The sequence below is a fragment of the Schistocerca cancellata genome, chromosome 4 (assembly GCF_023864275.1).
Source record: "Schistocerca cancellata isolate TAMUIC-IGC-003103 chromosome 4, iqSchCanc2.1, whole genome shotgun sequence".
Lineage (NCBI taxonomy): Eukaryota > Metazoa > Arthropoda > Insecta > Orthoptera > Acrididae > Schistocerca > Schistocerca cancellata.
In genome coordinates this window covers 141,358,634-141,376,667 of record NC_064629.1, presented here as the reverse complement: position 1 = coordinate 141,376,667, position 18,034 = coordinate 141,358,634, and the positions used below count along the sequence as shown (strand labels likewise).

At 45.3% G+C, this 18,034-nt stretch overlaps 1 protein-coding gene across 1 annotated transcript in view; it reads right to left on the bottom strand.

The window, feature by feature from the left end:
* Positions 1-12,754, bottom strand: part of LOC126184096 (U-scoloptoxin(01)-Cw1a-like) — a 41,617-nt gene extending 28,863 nt beyond the window's left edge. The window contains exons 1-2 of the mRNA XM_049926457.1: positions 12,688-12,754; positions 10,464-10,529 (exon numbers count right to left, since the gene is read on the bottom strand). Of these exons, the coding sequence (XP_049782414.1) occupies positions 10,464-10,529 (66 nt within the window). The 5' untranslated portion in view covers positions 12,688-12,754. The remainder of the gene's footprint in view (positions 1-10,463; positions 10,530-12,687) is intronic.
* Between the last annotated feature and the right edge of the window lie 5,280 nt (positions 12,755-18,034).

The following is an 18,034-nucleotide window of genomic DNA, read 5'->3' as shown; positions in this document are numbered from 1 at the left end:
GAACTACTACACATCCATGCCCGAGGCAGAATTCGAACCGGCGACCGTAGCAGCAGCGCGGTTCCGGACTGGACTGCCTAGAACTGCTCGGTCACAGCGGCCGGCCGATGTCAGAGATTTGACGTTTTACTGGATTCCTGATATTCAAGGTGCACTCATGAAAATCCCCACTTCATCGCTATCTCCAAGGTACTGTGTCCCATCGCTCGTGCGCCGATTGTAATACCACGTTCAAACACACTTAAATCTTGATAACTTGCTATTGTAGCAACAGTAACTTGTCTAACAATTGCTCTAGACACTAGCTGTCTTATATAGGCGTTATCGACCGCAGCGCCGTATTCTGCCGGTGTACACATCTCTGTATCTGAATACGCATGCCTATACCAGTTTCTTTGTCGCTTCAGTGTGTAATCAAGCGCGTAATGGTATATAAAACTAAACTTACACTCTCGGAGCAGTTCACTGGAACGGGCTGTGTAGCGAATCGTGCAAAACTCAATCTGTTTTGGATACACTGGTCTGTCCACATACACTGAGCAATCATTTCAAGCTTTGACTGTCCGCGCGTTGCCATATTATGGCAAGAAGGGTTGTAAGTCTTGGAAGTTGCTCACCGAATTCGCGAGCACCTAAGCGACAGTATTCGAGCATTGAACTGCTATCGTTAGACAATAAACATTGTAAGATCTGCCTCATAGTGATCCCCCGAAGTCAACAACACCATCCGATGACTGCTATCTATGTGACGCGGAGGCACCCCAGGGAGACTACCACAGCAATGCGCGCTGTCTATTTAGGAGGCAACTGTGAGGCTGTATCGACCGAGACAATACGCAACCGTTTCCATACGAACAATTTAACCCGTGGGTGTCCATCACGAGCAACATTACAAGCCTCCCGGCACTGTCGTGCGCGAAGAAGGCGGGCGTGGGACGACCTGGAATTGAAGCAGGATCGTTGATGTCGGGTTCACTTTACTGACGAGACAGCATCTGCCTGACGCGTGACCATCGTCGTAGAAGAGTGTGCAGAGAGCCAAGCACAAATGAATGTGTCAGGCATGTAGTCTCCGGGTTCAGCTGGGAGCTACGTCAGTCATGTTTTGGGCCAGTATCATGTTCGGATGTCAGACAACTCTCATCGCTATCGAATGTAATTCGAGAGTTGTGCTGTATCTGTAAAAGGTCCTCCAACTTATTGTCAGATCAAACGCCCCCCTTTCAGCGATGGGTCGGACGAAAATGCATGAACACATCGCGTACACCTCATGAACGGCCATCTCAAGAAGCCAGGAATCGAACGAATGCAGTGCCCTGCGGTATGTGTTCACAAGAGCCAGACTCAGCTTGCTTGAGACCAACTGGCGACTGCAGTGTGTTGACGCAGAGATCGTCCTCACAGAGTGCATGGTCCCAAGGGTCCCGCGGTCGAACAGTGTTGATAACCTTCAATAGCAACGTCTCAACTATCTTCTTGACACCATCCAAAGGAGTATCCAAGCATGTTATCCTGCACAGGGATTGTCAATACGGTACTGAATGTTAAGTAGAAGCAGCTTTTGAATTCACAGGTATGCAAAGGTGCCCTTTCGAACAGACTGCTTTTATTTTGTTTACGCTTTATTTTTATTTCACAGTAAAGTTATTACACTGCTTTGCAGAATTGAAGGGAGAGATAGATAAAGTAACATAACATATTAATTAAACGGTAGAAATGAATGAAAGTAGTGCACAGAAAGGTGGGCGTCACATGGCGTGAGGTCAGCGTGACTAGAGCGCCAAATGGGGCTGGCCCTACAAAACCAAGCAGTAGAAGGAACGGGAAAGGGCAGTATATATGAATCAACGAGTTACGTTGCGCCGTGGTGCTGTTCTTCATTACAACAAGGCCCTGAGACAACACCTGAATATCTTCGCACAGGAAAGAATCATCGGGAGACTAGAAGCAAGACTTAGTGAGCCGAGTTTAGCCCAAGAGTTTAGTATTGGTCACAGCATTGTTTCACATACATGGCGAGTGTTACAAACAGCAGGCATTGCTGCCCGGAATAGAGGAGGTGGTCGACCACTGTTAACTACTACAGTACACTGTGGAGCAGACAAGAAGGGATCCTCGTCAAACGGCGGATGCAATTGCAACTACATTTAACAGGACTGCAAGGCTTGCAGTCTCACGCTCCACAGCGGCACGGCGACTAAATCGCGGTGGTATCTTTGCCGACCGACGATTAACTCGTCGTGTTTCGTAGACACCAGTACATCGGCATCAATGTTTACGGTGGTGCCCAGAAGGTAGGGACTGGACCAGCGAGAGGTGGAATCACCTGTTCTTCTCTGATGAAAGCAGTTTCAGTCTGAGTAGTGATTCTGGACGTGCCCTAATACGGTTCAAAATGGCTCTGAGCACTATGGGACTTAACTACTGAGGTCATCAGTCCCCTAGAACTTAGAACTACTTAAACCTAACTAACCTAAGGACGTCACACACATCCATGCCCGAGGTAGGATTCGAACCTGCGACCGTAGCGGTCACGCGGTTCCAAACTGACGCGCTTAGAACCGCACGGCCACACCGGCCGGCCCCCTAATACGGTGCGAACAAGTAATGCATCCAGGAACATTGTCAAACATGATTGTCTTGGTGGTGTAGGTGTTAACGGTGCGGGGAGGCATAATATTGCATTGGCGTATTGACCTCAAAACCTCAAAATCTTTGAACACGGTACACTAATCAACTAAAGTTTCTGTGACACTGTACTGCTTCCCGATGTGTGTCTTTCCAGGGATGTTTTCGGCCCTGACTTTATTTTTATGGATGACAATGCGCGACCGCTTCGAACAGCGCTGGTGGAAGAGCTCTTGGAACGAGAGGATATTCGGCGAGTGCAGTGGTCTGCCCGTTCCCTCGACTTAAATACAATTGAGCACATGTTGGATGCGGTGGGGAGGTGTATTACAGCACTTGCACACACCCTAAAGATCTTTTACAGCAGTTGTCAGCGACGCTTGTAGAGGAACAGAACGCCCTGCCACAAGAACCCCGTAGAATCCTTGTGGCCAACGTAGGAGTACGTTACAGAGCACGCATTGCTCGCTGTGATGCTCACACACCCTATCGTGAAGCATGCACCGCCTATTGTAACGTTCAGAGGGCCTTCATAAACTGCAGTGACTTCAGAGTAATTATTATGTCTGAATAAAAGTAGTAATAGATTTCGTTTCATTGGGTATTTCTTTCAGTTACCTTCTGTACTATACTGCAGCAGATATTTCTGTGTATCGTGTAAGTTTTATCGACCTTCGTGTCTTGGTAGTGACACATTACTTTCGTCCTTAATTTTTTAGCATCAGCGTATTTTTTGGTTCCATAAGACTTAGTCTTTCATTCCTTGCTCTCCTAAAATCTAAGCCCATGTCCGTTTGCAGACCTGCAAGTTGGACAAATCTTTACTGAGTAGTTTATGACGCCTCATTGTTTGTCGTTTTTGTCTACAATCAGATTTTTTTTAACTGTCCAATAGCATAACCGCTTAGGACGTAGGGCGCATAACCATTGCTGAAGCTTAATGTACAAATGAATTTATATACACGTATATTACATAAACGGCAGCAAAATGACCTGATGAAGTTAACGTTATGAAAACCAAACACAGTTCAACTCCAGATCTTTTTCGTAAGTTAATGTTCAGCAGACTATTAGAGACTATACGTTTCTTATTTTGACAAGAACGAAGTAATCTTCTGAGTGGAGCCGTAACGGAGTTTGGCCGCCGATTTTTAGACGATAAAAGATTCATATAGATTGCCTGGGCCAGGATTCTAAACACGATTCGCAGAAATAGAATTACAACGAGTTGTTCTCTGAGCTGCCTTTCTAGTCAAAATCGCAGCTTTTCATTAAGAATAGCAGCCAGTTTGTACGCTACAAAATTGTTAGTGGTCAACCAGTTTGTATGCACTGGCGATGGACATACGTATTAAGGTGGATCCACATCCATCGCTCTGCGCTTCGCTTCACCGTCCATGCTGTACCCTGCGGCACAAATCTGATGTTTGTGGACGCGCAGCTGGTTCGGTTAGTGACTGCGCACTGTCTAAGATGGAGCGAGGCAAAATAGTACGTTCAGCGTTTATTGTGCTGTGCCATCATTTAACAACAAGAAGAAATAACCGCCAACAATGAATAATCCAAGTATTAAAAAGTGGGAAAAACTCTGAGGTGGAAAATCTTTTCACTTAAATAATTGCACGCAGTACTGGACATTTCGATAGTATTTATCAAATGTTGTACAAAGATTCAAATATCGCGTCACTCTAGCGGAACCAGCAAAAATAAAGAAGGAGACAAATAACAGGGCCGGCTGCTGTAGACGAGCGATTCTAGGCGATTCCGTCCGGAACCGCGCTGCTGCTACGGTCGTAGATTCGAATTCTGCCTCGGGAATGGATGTGTGTGATGTCCTTAGGTTAGATAGGTTTAAGTAGTTCTAAGTCTATGGGACTGATGACCTCAGATGTTAGGTCTCATAGTGCTCAGAGCCATTTGAACCATTTGAGCAAATAACAGGATCGCTTACAAAGACATATTCGCAACAAACTTGGACTTTTCGCAGCAGAGATTCATCCGCAAGCTTGATATGTCTGTTGAAAGTTATCGAGCAAAGTATGCTAACTATCGACAGTGAAGTTTGCGCGGTTCGCTCTCATGCACTGAACGTAAATGTCGTATGGCACTGTTAGCTGGGATATCCCAAAGCGTGTGTCGGAAAGAAAAACAGTTCTTCCGCGCAAATTGGCCTCTTTTCTAGCGAATATGTGATAGTGGCGTCGTATGCGTATTTGTAGAGCATAGATGAGTTTGATGGATGCGTGTATAATGTGGTGCTATGTTCGTGTTATATGATGATGATGAGAGAAGGGAGAGCACGAAAGCTGGTGCTGGCACATAGCCTTCGCCTCTCGAATAGCACCAAGGGGGCGCCGAAGTTAACGTCCCCATACGATGGATGGATCACTATCAGTAGTGTCATATGCCCTCACTTCATGAGCAGAGAGATTTGGAATTTAATCCAGAATATTGGCGAAAAACTGCTGATCATTACGTTTATGCCACCGCCTCTCCTTGCTTGCCAGCCAACTGAAAATTTCCTTCATCACCAGGACTGGAACCCGCTTACCTCCACGTCCACCTGGACTCGCATTCGGGGGGACGACGGTTCAATCCCGCGTCCGTCCATCCTGATTTAGGTTTTCCGTGATTTCCCTAAATCGCTCCAGGCAAATGCCGGGATGGTTCCTTTGAAAGGGCATGGCCGACTTCCTTCCCCATCCTTCCCTAATCCGATGAGACCGATGACCTCGCTGTCTGGTCTCCTTCCCCAGACAACCCAACCCTCCACATCCACCGCCATCGTACACTGATTCTTTCTAGACCTCGGTAACGGAGGCGGCTAATGATGCTGTGGCAGCCTTTGTAAAGGCAATTTTTTCTCGTGAAGTCCCCTTGCAACAGAGCGCGTCAACGACCCCTGAAAAGCCGTCTAAATGCACAGCTCACGAACGAACCACACACTTTGATGAAATTATAGTGGATCGAGTTTATCAGTTTACGGCGCAGCTCAGTTTGGTGGCATAAACAACACCAACGCCTCACGACTCGTAACCATTCTGAGGAAGGCTGCGCGTTCTGTGAGGACGCACCTTTAGCTCGCAATGTTCTGGAAGGGAGAGATGGACTGCCATACGTTTTCAGAACTTCTTAAGTACTACGCTCGAACAATTTTAGATAATTCTTGAAGGAAGAAAGATAGTTATTTTAAAGTCTCGTCGTAGATGAAGGTATCAGCCGGACAAGAAATTGGAATGGAATCGTCAGCAGGTTTACTGAAGGCATCATCCTGGAAATTTACAAGTCTGGTTTATTAAAAGCAAAAAAACTAGAATCAGGCAGGCAAGGAGAAGATCTGAACACGGCTCCTCTCTCGAAAAGGGAAGGAAAGAAGGTTAGGGTTTAACGCATCGTCGACGACGCTGTAATTGGAGTCAGCACGTGCGTATATTAGGAAGGGTTGAAGAAGGCAATAGGACATGTCCTTTTCAAAGGAATCGTCTCGTCGATAGGTTTAACTGATTTAGAAAAACAACGTAAAACTTTGTTCTGGAGGACTGAACAGGGTCTTAAGCACCTGCAGTCACGAATGCGACTACTGTATTTGAACTACTGCACCACCTCGTTCGGTCCCTGTCTCGAATCCAGTGCCTCACCTGCATTGCCGTATCGTTCGGTGTCGACACGAAGAAACTTGTTAAGCCAGACCGTCATCGTAATGATTGTCACACCTCTGCCGTATGGGTTTAATAAGTGTCCTGCAGCACAAAGCCATTTATAATAGGAAAGACATCAGCCTTGAAGGTAGATTGTGTCTTCCTAGATTTCAGAAAGGCATGCGACACTGTATCACATGGTTGAGCAAGAAGAAGTTATGGTCATATGGAGCAACTTCGCACATACACTCCTGGAAATGGAAAAAAGAACACATTGACACCGGTGTGTCAGACCCACCATACTTGCTCCGGACACTGCGAGAGGGCTGTACAAGCAATGATCACACGCACGGCACAGCGGACACACCAGGAACCGCGGTGTTGGCCGTCGAATGGCGCTAGCTGCGCAGCATTTGTGCACCGCCGCCGTCAGTGTCAGCCAGTTTGCCGTGGCATACGGAGCTCCATCGCAGTCTTTAACACTGGTAGCATGCCGCGACAGCGTGGACGTGAACCGTATGTGCAGTTGACGGACTTTGAGCGAGGGCGTATACTGGGCATGCGGGAGGCCGGGTGGACGTACCGCCGAATTGCTCAACACGTGGGGCGTGAGGTCTCCACAGTACATCGATGTTGTCGCCAGTGGTCGGCGGAAGGTGCACGTGCCCGTCGACCTGGGACCGGACCGCAGCGACGCACGGATGCACGCCAAGGCCGTAGGATCCTACGCAGTGCCGTAGGGGACCGCACCGCCACTTCCCAGCAAATTAGGGACACTGTTGCTCCTGGGGTATCGGCGAGGACCATTCGCAACCGTCTCCATGAAGCTGGGCTACGGTCCCGCACACCGTTAGGCCGTCTTCCGCTCACGCCCCAACATCGTGCAGCCCGCCTCCAGTGGTGTCGCGACAGGCGTGAATGGAGGGACGAATGGAGACGTGTCGTCTTCAGCGATGAGAGTCGCTTCTGCCTTGGTGCCAATGATGGTCGTATGCGTGTTTGGCGCCGTGCAGGTGAGCGCCACAATCAGGACTGCATACGACCGAGGCACACAGGGCCAACACCCGGCATCATGGTGTGAGGAGCGATCTCCTACACTGGCCGTACACCACTGGTGATCGTCGAGGGGACACTGAATAGTGCACGGTACATCCAAACCGTCATCGAACCCATCGTTCTACCATTCCTAGACCGGCAAGGGAACTTGCTGTTCCAACAGGACAATGCACGTCCGCATGTATCCCGTGCCACCCAACGTGCTCTAGAAGGTGTAAGTCATCTACCCTGGCCAGCAAGATCTCCGGATCTGTCCCCCATTGAGCATGTTTGGGACTGGATGAAGCGTCGTCTCACGCGGTCTGCACGTCCAGCACGAACGCTGGTCCAACTGAGGCGCCAGGTGGAAATGGCATGGCAAGCCGTTCCACAGGACTACATCCAGCATCTCTACGATCATCTCCGTGGGAGAATAGCAGCCTGCATTGCTGCGAAAGGTGGATATACACTGTACTAGTGCCGACATTGTGCATGCTCTGTTGCCTGTGTCTATGTGCCTGTGGTTCTGTCAGTGTGATCATGTGATGTATCTGACCCCAGGAATGTGTCAATAAAGTTTCCCCTTCCTGGGACAATGAATTCACGGTGTTCTTATTTCAATTTCCAGGAGTGTATATGACTGGGTCGACGAATATTTGACTACAAAAACCCAGTACGTTATAATGGACGGTGAAAGTTCCTCAGGAGTGAAAGTAACATTGAGTGTGCCCAAGGAAGCGTAATAGGACGTCTGATGTTTTCAGTATAGATAAACGATTTATCAGACAGGTTCAACAGCATTTTAAGATTGTCCGCTGACAGTTCTGCAGTATAAAGAAAAATATCATCGTTGGACGAACGTAAGGAATTTCAGAAAAACTTGGACAACATTTTCACTTAGACTAATGAATGGCACCTCCCTTTAAATGAGATAAGCGTAAAATACTGTCTATAACAATGAGAAAGAACCCAGTAGTATCAGATTAACAATTAGTGGTGAGCATCTTGAACATTCACATTATTATACTAAGAAGCGATAGTAAATAGGACGATCTCGCAAAATCGGTATTATGGAAGGCTTAAATCTAATGGAAATGTTCTGGGAAAGTGCAATACACATGTAAAGGAAGTCGCATCCGAAATGGCAATGAAATCAATTTTAGAGTACTGTTCCAGTGTTTTGGAGTGTTTATCAAGTAGGCATGACAACAGATATCGAACAAATTCAGACACATGCTACTAGGATCGTAACAAGTCTGTATAGATTTGAAAAATATGTAAAAACCTGCCAACCGGTTGCATAGGTTTTCTATATACCTTGACCAGGTTTCGTCACCTCTAAGGGCGACTTCATCAGAAGTCTTTATAGACCATAAGGAAATGTGACGTAAATGCTCAGGGAACTTAAAAGGGAACCCCTGGATGAAAGACGACATAGTTCCCCAGAAATCTTGTAGAGTAAATTTAGAGAACCTGTTTTCAAAGAAGACTGTACAACCATTATGCTACCGCTGTCGTATATATCGCGTAGGCATCGTAAGTATAAGATACTACATTAGGGTATGTACAGATGTATATACATAGTGGTCAGGAACAGCCTGAAAAGCTTGTAAGAGTGTTGCATGATGGGCTGCGCTGAGAAATAACTGCTAAGATAAAAATTCGATACGATGCCCCGTTTCCGAATTAATTAGCATTCGTGTTAGCCCGTCAGGTGTTTGTGCGCGCAAATTCTAGCGGCTCGCCCGAGACGGCGTCGCGAAACGTGTTCATTATTTGGTTTCCTAAAACCGAACTAGAGAGCGATACAAAAATAGGACATGGGCCAATAATAAGGCTCGAACCGAAGCCAAAGGTTGAACAGTCTCGTGAGAACAACTTACACTAATTGTATGCGGCGGGCCGCTGGTATTTGCGCTCGCAACGTCCTGATTGGATAAATTAAATGCTGTCAACTCGGAAACGGGGCAACATATCGCATTTTTTTTCTGAACAGTTGTTTCACAGGACAACCTATCCTGCAACATCTTTACATGTCTCTTTGGACGCAAATGAAATAGGAAAGAAAATCGATTATATTGGTTCGGTGTGCCCTAGCCATACAGTACACAGTGGCTTGCAGAGTTTGTATGTAGATGTAGATGTAGATGCGGAAGGGATGCACATGATCAGTAATAATGTGGACGTAACCTAAAGCTTCCAAGGTGTCTTCTTTAAGAACCACAACACTATTACCGCCAGCGTATATAAATTACGCCGAGTGTGCATTCTCTTGGAAGACGGAGCATCATACCACTGTTATCGAGCGAGGTGACCAATCAATTAGCAAACTGGGAGCAGCGATGATCAAATTGTCACCTGATAATTTATGTTAATATTTTTCTCTGTTTCCCTAACATACTTCGCCTGAATGACGAGATTGTTCCGTTGGAAAGTCAATAGCTAATTAGCCCATCCTTCTGTAAGGAAAAATGGAAGATTAGGGTTCTTTTAATTTCCCGGTGACCTCGATGTCACTAGAGACTAAGCACTATCTCAGACAGGGCAAAGAAGGAGATGGAAATTGAATGTGACCTTTTCAAAGGTACCTTCGTAGTGATTATCTTCAACGATTTAATGAAACAATAAAAGGTTTAACTCTTAATGGCTGGTCGGAGATTGGAATCCCATTCCTCTGGTATGCGAGTTTAGCGGCTTAACCACTGCGCCAGCTCACTCGGTATCTTTGTATTCCGTCATTTATAACCTCGTCGTCAACGGCATCCTAAACTTCCATCCTGAGTTTCCATTGCCCCATGGGAAAATTACGATGTTTCCGTGCCCAACTACCTCCGGCTATAGATTCGATGTTGGCTCAACACAGTCGCAGGGTGTAGTTGAGCCAACGAGTATACAAACAGGGATATGTCACTGTGTGCTCCAGGATAATTTTGGAGTGAAACTTACGAAAAACTTGGAATATTAAACCAGTGGAATACTATTCAGTTATCTTCCACGTGAATGATCTCGTGTGACTTGACCACACAATTGAAAAAAAGAGGACTTACAAAGACACAGTCATAGAGGAGTTAGCAAAAATGTTATCCTGTGCGGAACAACGACAACATAAAATGCTGTGAAGAATAATGATCAGTATAAGAGTGAGAAACAATGCCAGCTTACCGCTAAGGCTAAGCACGCCGCAGACACAAGCAACACGAAAGCCGAAAAACTGCACCACTGCGTCATCTGCGAACAATCAGTTCATAAGTAATTAAAATTAACTGTTCCAGACACAACTATTACAGAAAAAATGTTAAAGTACGCAGCTATAGTCCTTAACATGAATCCCAAAGTAATTTCTAATCTGATACATTACACTGTAAGTACACATACTTATAAAATACAGAAACAAAATTATGTGGAAACTCTGGCTGTTTTAAATTCTTATCTAATTATGTCAATTTAGATCATGAAAAACAACAGAAATTGCGTTTCACCCATTGTTATAACGGAGCTCTGCAGCGAAGAAAGAACCTACAGAAGGTCGTTACAGAGGGCCAAAACATCCACTACATTCTGTAAACTGATATGACACAAAGAAAAGGATAACTAATGAAAACAGCCATCTGTCGCAAATGCATGTATTCCTGCAGTTAACTCAACCATTTTTCAAATTCACATTGGTGCCTTGGTTTCTACTGCGATATACACAGCCACTGTTATGCAAAACTCAGAATCTACATTTTGTGAAGTATCTGATACACATGGTGATTATAATTAAACTTTCGCTACTTGAGACAGTGTAGACGGGAAACTATTCACCCTGTTGGTACCAAACTTTATAGGAGTGATATTCAGACTGTACTCTGCAGGATTTGCGTTGTTAGGCGCCGGTACTGGTGCAGCAACGTAGGAAGGGAACAAAAGCATCAATGTGCGTTGTAGTTGCAGACGTCAACGTGTGTTTGCACAAACTGAGCACGGCTTTACCTGCAAAGCTGTTTTATCGAAACAACAATAATAGTGGTGCTGCTCTTCGTGAATATCGGCGCATTAAGGGAACACGTAGAGGTACTTTTCGTGCACCGTAGTTGAAATACGATTCGTAAGTTTGATTAACGGGCGATATCGGAATTGTTCCTGGGAGAGGCCAACGGCCAATTGCACCACTAATTGTTGAAGAAGTTAACGGTTGTCATGGCTAAGAAAGCTGGACGCCGTGTGCGATCTTCAAGCAAAGCACGAGCTGTGTCGCGACAGATAAACATTCCTTGATGCACCGTTCAAAAAGGGCTGCGAGCAGTTGTGACATGGTGTCTCTAGTGCGGTTCCAGGCTGTCGTGGAGGCAGATGGTCGTCATATTGAGCAACGTTTGTAGCATGTAACGTGAACATGGTCGCAATTAACAAACGTTACCCCTATACAATACGACTTTAAAACGTATTATCTTCTGAATTCGTTACGAAAACGATAAGTGATAGCTGCAATACTCATTATAGTGTTTAAAGTAATTGCTACCAGAGACGTCAAGACCCACAAGTGCTCTCGAACCAAACAGTTCCAACAATTTTTTTTTCTGTGAAACGGCACCATACGCATTAAACTCTCGTTATGTTATGCCCATAACGGCCCCGTGATTTTTGCCTCGAACAGAGTTTCGATAAAGTAACGGGCATTCCTGTACATTGTCGATCAAAGTGCTCTAACGAATTTGTAACCAAAAAATTGTTAGAAAAATCCGAACAAGAAGGTGATTCATGTGAAAACTTCATACATAGACCCATTAACTACCACAAATATAATCGGATTCCCGTTCACGGCTGTATACTTCTATTCGCTTGACAAGGCACTAACGAAGAACGCACTGGTTCAAGCCACCGAGAAATAAGTTTAAAGAAGTTTGCTACCACTGCTATGAGACACACGTAGCAACCCTTACTACAGATTTCTACACACATGAAGCACTTGTAACTAAAATTGTCCATAAACTACCTGCTAGGAGATTTGATTAAAAATTTTCATTATAAAAGAAATTAGAATAATAAATCTTTTGATGAACACGATTTGAAGCTTGGAGAAAAAATATTACTGCAAAGAATTCATCTGAGCAAGATCAGAGCAAAGAAACAGGACCAGATATTAAAATTCCTGTTCTCGTATACTCTTTTGAATACGTATCCAAACATGCATCACTACTATGTATCCCCGTTTTAAAAATCAGTCCCGAAGATTGATTTGAAACCAATAGATAGTGACAAATATCTCAACGTGGGCACCGAATATCTGAACACGCATTCTAAAGGTGGCACACGCAGCTTCTAGCACGCACAATCACGTAGGAAGTCTGCATTCCGCGGCACAACCGTCCAATGCTCCTCGGGTGTGCAGTCTAGCAGAAAATACCTCTGAAGCTGTCCTGGCTGCAGGCTGCGGGTTGCTCGACTGGACGCCGCTCCTCTGAGGATGCGCCTTGCCGTGGAGATGAGGAGAGAGCTATCTCACTCGCGTTTATATACGGAGTCCGCGCGCTCTCACGGAAACTCGGAGGTGGTTGGCGTAACTGCAAACGTTGCCCCACACAAGGTCGAGGGGGGGAGGTCACACTCGTTTCGCGACCCTCCCCCTCCGGCGTCTCCTCGGACTCACCGGACACCGACCAAATTGGAGCGGCGGCGGCTACGTCGGCCGTCACGGAGCAATCCCGTTGACATTCGAGCGTCTAAAGCGGGTTGCATCATCCCAGTTTTCTGCAGTTGGCAGAACTGATATTCTCGGCTTTTAATGGCAAGCGGTTAACATGATAACATTCTCTTACACTTTATGTACAGCTGTTGGGATACGACTACTGCTTTGTGTTTAAGTCTTTTGAGTTATGGATTTTAACGTGAACTGTTCGCCTTAGTACTCTGCGTCGTCTTTGTTAACGAATTACTGTCTCTTACACAACTGCTCAGTCGCTGAGCGGAAACTTCATCGTAGAGCCAATAATCTGTCTATAACTTTCCAAACTCAAATATTTACAGATTTAGGTTAATTTATGCTGCGTATAAATTGTTAGGGATTAAGTACTTCAGTATGACGGTAAGGGGAAAAAAAGGTCTTCTAACTAGCTGTATTTTTTTCGGTCATAAATTCTCTTACTTCACGATGTCGTCACCCTACAGGTAAAAGTAACTTATGCAAAAACTCTCAGTGAGCAGAATTCATCCCTGAAGTGCAATTCTGGAACTTCTCAAAAACGAAATATTAATAAAGATAGCTGCGACCATTCACTTATGAAGTGTTTCTTCACTTTAATTAACTAGTTTTAGAACCTTTTCAGGTTCAGCTTCGGGTGAGGCATGCAGAAGTTCGCGTATTTATACCGGGGTGCTGAATGACTCATTCGTTTTCTAAGTTCTATATTTTCCAAAGTACTGCATGTACTCATATGACTGATTCATAGACAGAACAGTTAACTCGCCGAGTTTGCATTGCCGGCCGGAGTGGTCGAGCGGTTCTAGGCGCTTCAGTCTGGAACCGCGCAACCGCTACGGTCGCAGGTTCGAATCTTGCCTCGGGCATGGATGTGTGTGATGTGCTTAGGTTAGTTAGGTTTAAGTAGTTCTAAGTTCTAGGGGACTGATGACCTCAGATGTTAATTCCCATAGTGCTCAGAGCCATTTGAACCATTTTCGAGTTTGCATTGCGCCCCACAGTTGGCATTACGAGTTCATGGCGACATAGCTAGAAAAGAGTTTTTGTGTGTTGGAATGTGTGAGCTGTTTATCTGTTACAACAGTGCAGTGCGCATTTATAACAAATTATGATAAAGAACTGCCAAGTAACCACAGCACCGTGCTTTGGTATCGACAATTTAGGGACGCCGTTTCTTTGCTCTGTAAACAGAATAAACAGAAAAGCATCGGCCGACCAAGTTTGCCGCATACAGCGCAGGAGAGGGCGGAGGGAACTATCGTACACCGCAAAAATGTACGTGCAAGCCACGAACTTGGAATCCCGGGCATAACGTGTTGAAGATTTTGCGACGGCCGTTGCAACCGTACCGTCTGCAGTTCGTCCAACAATTACAACCGGAAGATTATGGCTGCCACCTTCAGTTTCGCATCACAATGCAGGCAGCACTTGAGGATGAACTTTTCGCCCTCAAGCTGACATTTAGCGACGAAGCAACGTCCCATTTATGTGGAAAGGTTAATCGCCACAATGTGAGGGTGTGGAACACTGAAAATAGTCGCCGAAGGTTGATATTTTCTATGCAGTGTTGCAGTCGAAGCTGCGTGGGCTATTTTTCTTCTGTGAGAAGACTGTGACGAGTACCTCTTACGTTGATATGTGGCGGTTGTGGTTGTTTCCATAACTGTCTGCGGATTTCGTGAGTTTCAGCTTCCAATAAGATGAGGCACCGCCTCGTTGAAGCATCGATGTTCTTCTATATCGGAACGAGTAACTTCAGCATTGCTGGATTGAGCGTAGTGATGAAGATAATGTGGCTCTGCTTTCTAGCCCCCCCCCCCCCCCAGGTCGCTTGAACTGACACCTTTTGTCTTTTTCGTCTGAGGTTACGTTAAGAACTGTGTATACGGAACCCCTTTGCGAAGAACACTGGTGCAGCTCAGAGAACGCGAGAACGCATCAATGTTGCTGTGATGACCATTGACAGGATGTTACTACATAAGGTATGGAACGAAACTGACTACAGCTTGGGTATGTGTCATTTGACCAGATCGGCTCCCATAAAACATTTGTAGGGTGCAGAATGTAAATTTGATGAAAGTTTTGAACATGGCTGTCTTTCGGTAACAGTAGACAGGGTGAGTCACCTAACGTTACCGCTGGATATATTTCGTAAACCACATCAAATACTGACGAACCGATTCCACAGACCGAACGTGAGGAGAGGGGCTAGTGTAATTGGTTAATACAAACCATAAAAAAATGCACGGAAGTATGTTTTTTAACACAACCCTACGTTTTTTTAACGGAACCCCGTTAGTTTTGATAGTAAATCTGAACATATAAACAAATACGTAATCAGTGCCGTTTGTTGCATTGTAAAATGTTAATTACATCCGGAGTTATTGTATCCTAAAGTTGACGCTTGAAACCTCCGACGTTCAGTTGCGTGTTGTAACAAACACGGACCACGGTCGGCGAGCAGCATCTGCAGGGACATGGTGATGACTTTAATCATCGAGTGCAATTCTGTCAATGGGCGTTAACAGAGAACGCGTTGCAGTTCCACCTGTTTACCGATGAAGCGGGTTTCACAAACCACGGGGCAGTGAATCTACGGAACATGCATTACTGGTCCGTGGACAATCCTCGCTGGCTCAGACAGGTAGAGCGACAGCACCGTGGACTGTAAATGTATGGTGCGGAATCATTGGCGACCACCTCAAAAGTCCTCACTTCATTGCAGGGGCCCAAACAGTTGCAACATACGTAGCGTTTCTACAGAATGATCTGCCAACGTTGCTCGAAAATGTCCCAATGGAAATGCGTCGACGTATGTGGTATCAGCATGATGGTGCACCTGGACATTCCGCAATTAACACTAGGCAGACCCTTGACAGGATGTTCGACGGGCGTTTCATAAGACGTGGAGGACGCATAAATTGGCCAGCCCGTTCTCCTGATCTTACACTTCTGGACTTCTTTCTTTGGGCTATGTTAAAGGAGAATGTGTACCGTGATGTGCCTACAACCCCAGAGGATATGAAACAACGTATTGTGGCAGCCTGCGGCGACATTACACCAGATGTACTGCGGCGTGTACAACATTCATTACGCCAGAGATTGCAATTCTGTGCAGCAAATGATGGCCACCACATTGAACATCTATTGGCCTGACATGTCGGGACACACTCTATTCCACTCCGTTATTGAAAACGGAAACCACGTGTGTACGTGTACCTCACCCCTCATGGTAATGTACATGTGCGTCAGTGAAAAAGACCAATAAAAAGGTGTTAGCATGTAGCCGTAATGTGCTGTTCCAGTCTCTTCTGTACCTAAGGTCCATCACCGTTCCCTTTGGATCTCTACGTAATTCGGTGCTCTCCGATACACACGATCGAACAGCGGAGGAGTGGTACTCAAGTGTCAACTTTAGGTTACAATATCTCCGGATGTAATTAACATTTTACAATGCAACAAACGGCGCTTATAACGTATTTGTTTATATGTTCAGATGTGCTAACAAAACTAACGGGGTTCCATTTAAAAAAACGTAGGTTTGTGTTAAAAAACATACTTCCGTGCACTTTTTTATGGTTTGTATTAACCAATTACACTAGCCCCTCTCCTCACGTTCGGCCTGTGGAATCGATTCGTCAGTATTTGATGTGGTTTACGAAATATACACAGCGGTAATGTTAGGTGACTCACCCTGTATAAGTTTCAGCGGAGAAGTAACACAGTCAACCGGTTGTAAACAATTTTTTAGTACATTGACCTAGGTTTCGACGCCTCTTAGGATGTCTTCATCAGAATGGCATTTTTGAATCTTTGTACTTCGATACAGCCTTACATACCTGGCGCAGTAGAAATGTTACCGTTTTGAACACGGCTGTCTTTATTTGCAACCGGTTGGCTGTGTTATCTCTCCGTTGAAACTTAGATACGGTTTCTGAAAGACAGCCATATTCAAAACTGTAAGATTCCTACCGGCCCAGGTATCTAAGGCTGTATAAAAATATAAAGACATAATATTTCATTCTGAGATGACATCCTTAGACGTGTCGAAACCTAGGTCAATGTATTAAAAATTATTTGCAACCCGTTGGCTGTGTTATTTCTCCGTTGTAAATTTGCTGTCTATTCATTGCATCAGTCGTATTTTTACGCGTAATGCTTTCGAAAATATAGAGCTTAGGAAACGAATGAATCATTCATACTAGGGGTGTTCAATAAGTAACACAACACTGTTTTTTCGGAAAGTAGGTTGGCTGTATTTAGGATTCCAATACACGATACCATTACCCACTCCTTTGACTATAAAATCGTATTTTTCAAAATAATCTCCATTTAATGCGACTACCTTACGCTATCGTACTGGGGGATCTTGTATGTTCACATGATATCACTCTACTGGTCGACGTCGGAGCCAGCGTCTTGTTGCGTCAGTAACCTCACCGTCATCCATGCACTTTTTCCTGCTGAGTGCAGCCCTCATTGGGACAAACAGATGGAAGTTGGAAGTTGCGAAATCCGTGCTGAAGGGTGGATGAGGAAGAACAGTCCAATGAAGTTTCGTGAGCTCCTCTCGGATGTGCAGACTCGTGTGAAGTCTTGTGTTGTCATGGCGAGGGAGAAGTTCGTTAGCATTTTTGTGCCGACGAACACGCTGAAGTCGTTACTTTAATTTCCTGAAAGTAACTAGCACACTTTAGAATTGATCGTTGCTCCATGAAGGAGGACATCAAACAGAATAACCCCTTCAGAGTCTCAGAAGACAGTCACCATGACTTTATCGGCTGAGGGTGTGGCTTTGAACTTTTCCTTCAGAGGAGAAGCGGTGTGGTGCCACTACATGGACTGGCATTTTGTTTCCGGTTCGAAGTGATAAACCCATGTTTCATCGCCTGTGACGATGTTCGACAACCGACTGTCACGATCAGCCTCATAACGCGCAAGTAATTCCACACAGATGGTCCTTCGTTGCACTTTATGGTCTTCTGTTAGGCGGCGGGGAACCCAGTGGCAATACACATTTCAGTACCCTAAATGGTAGAGGAGTGTGTCAGCA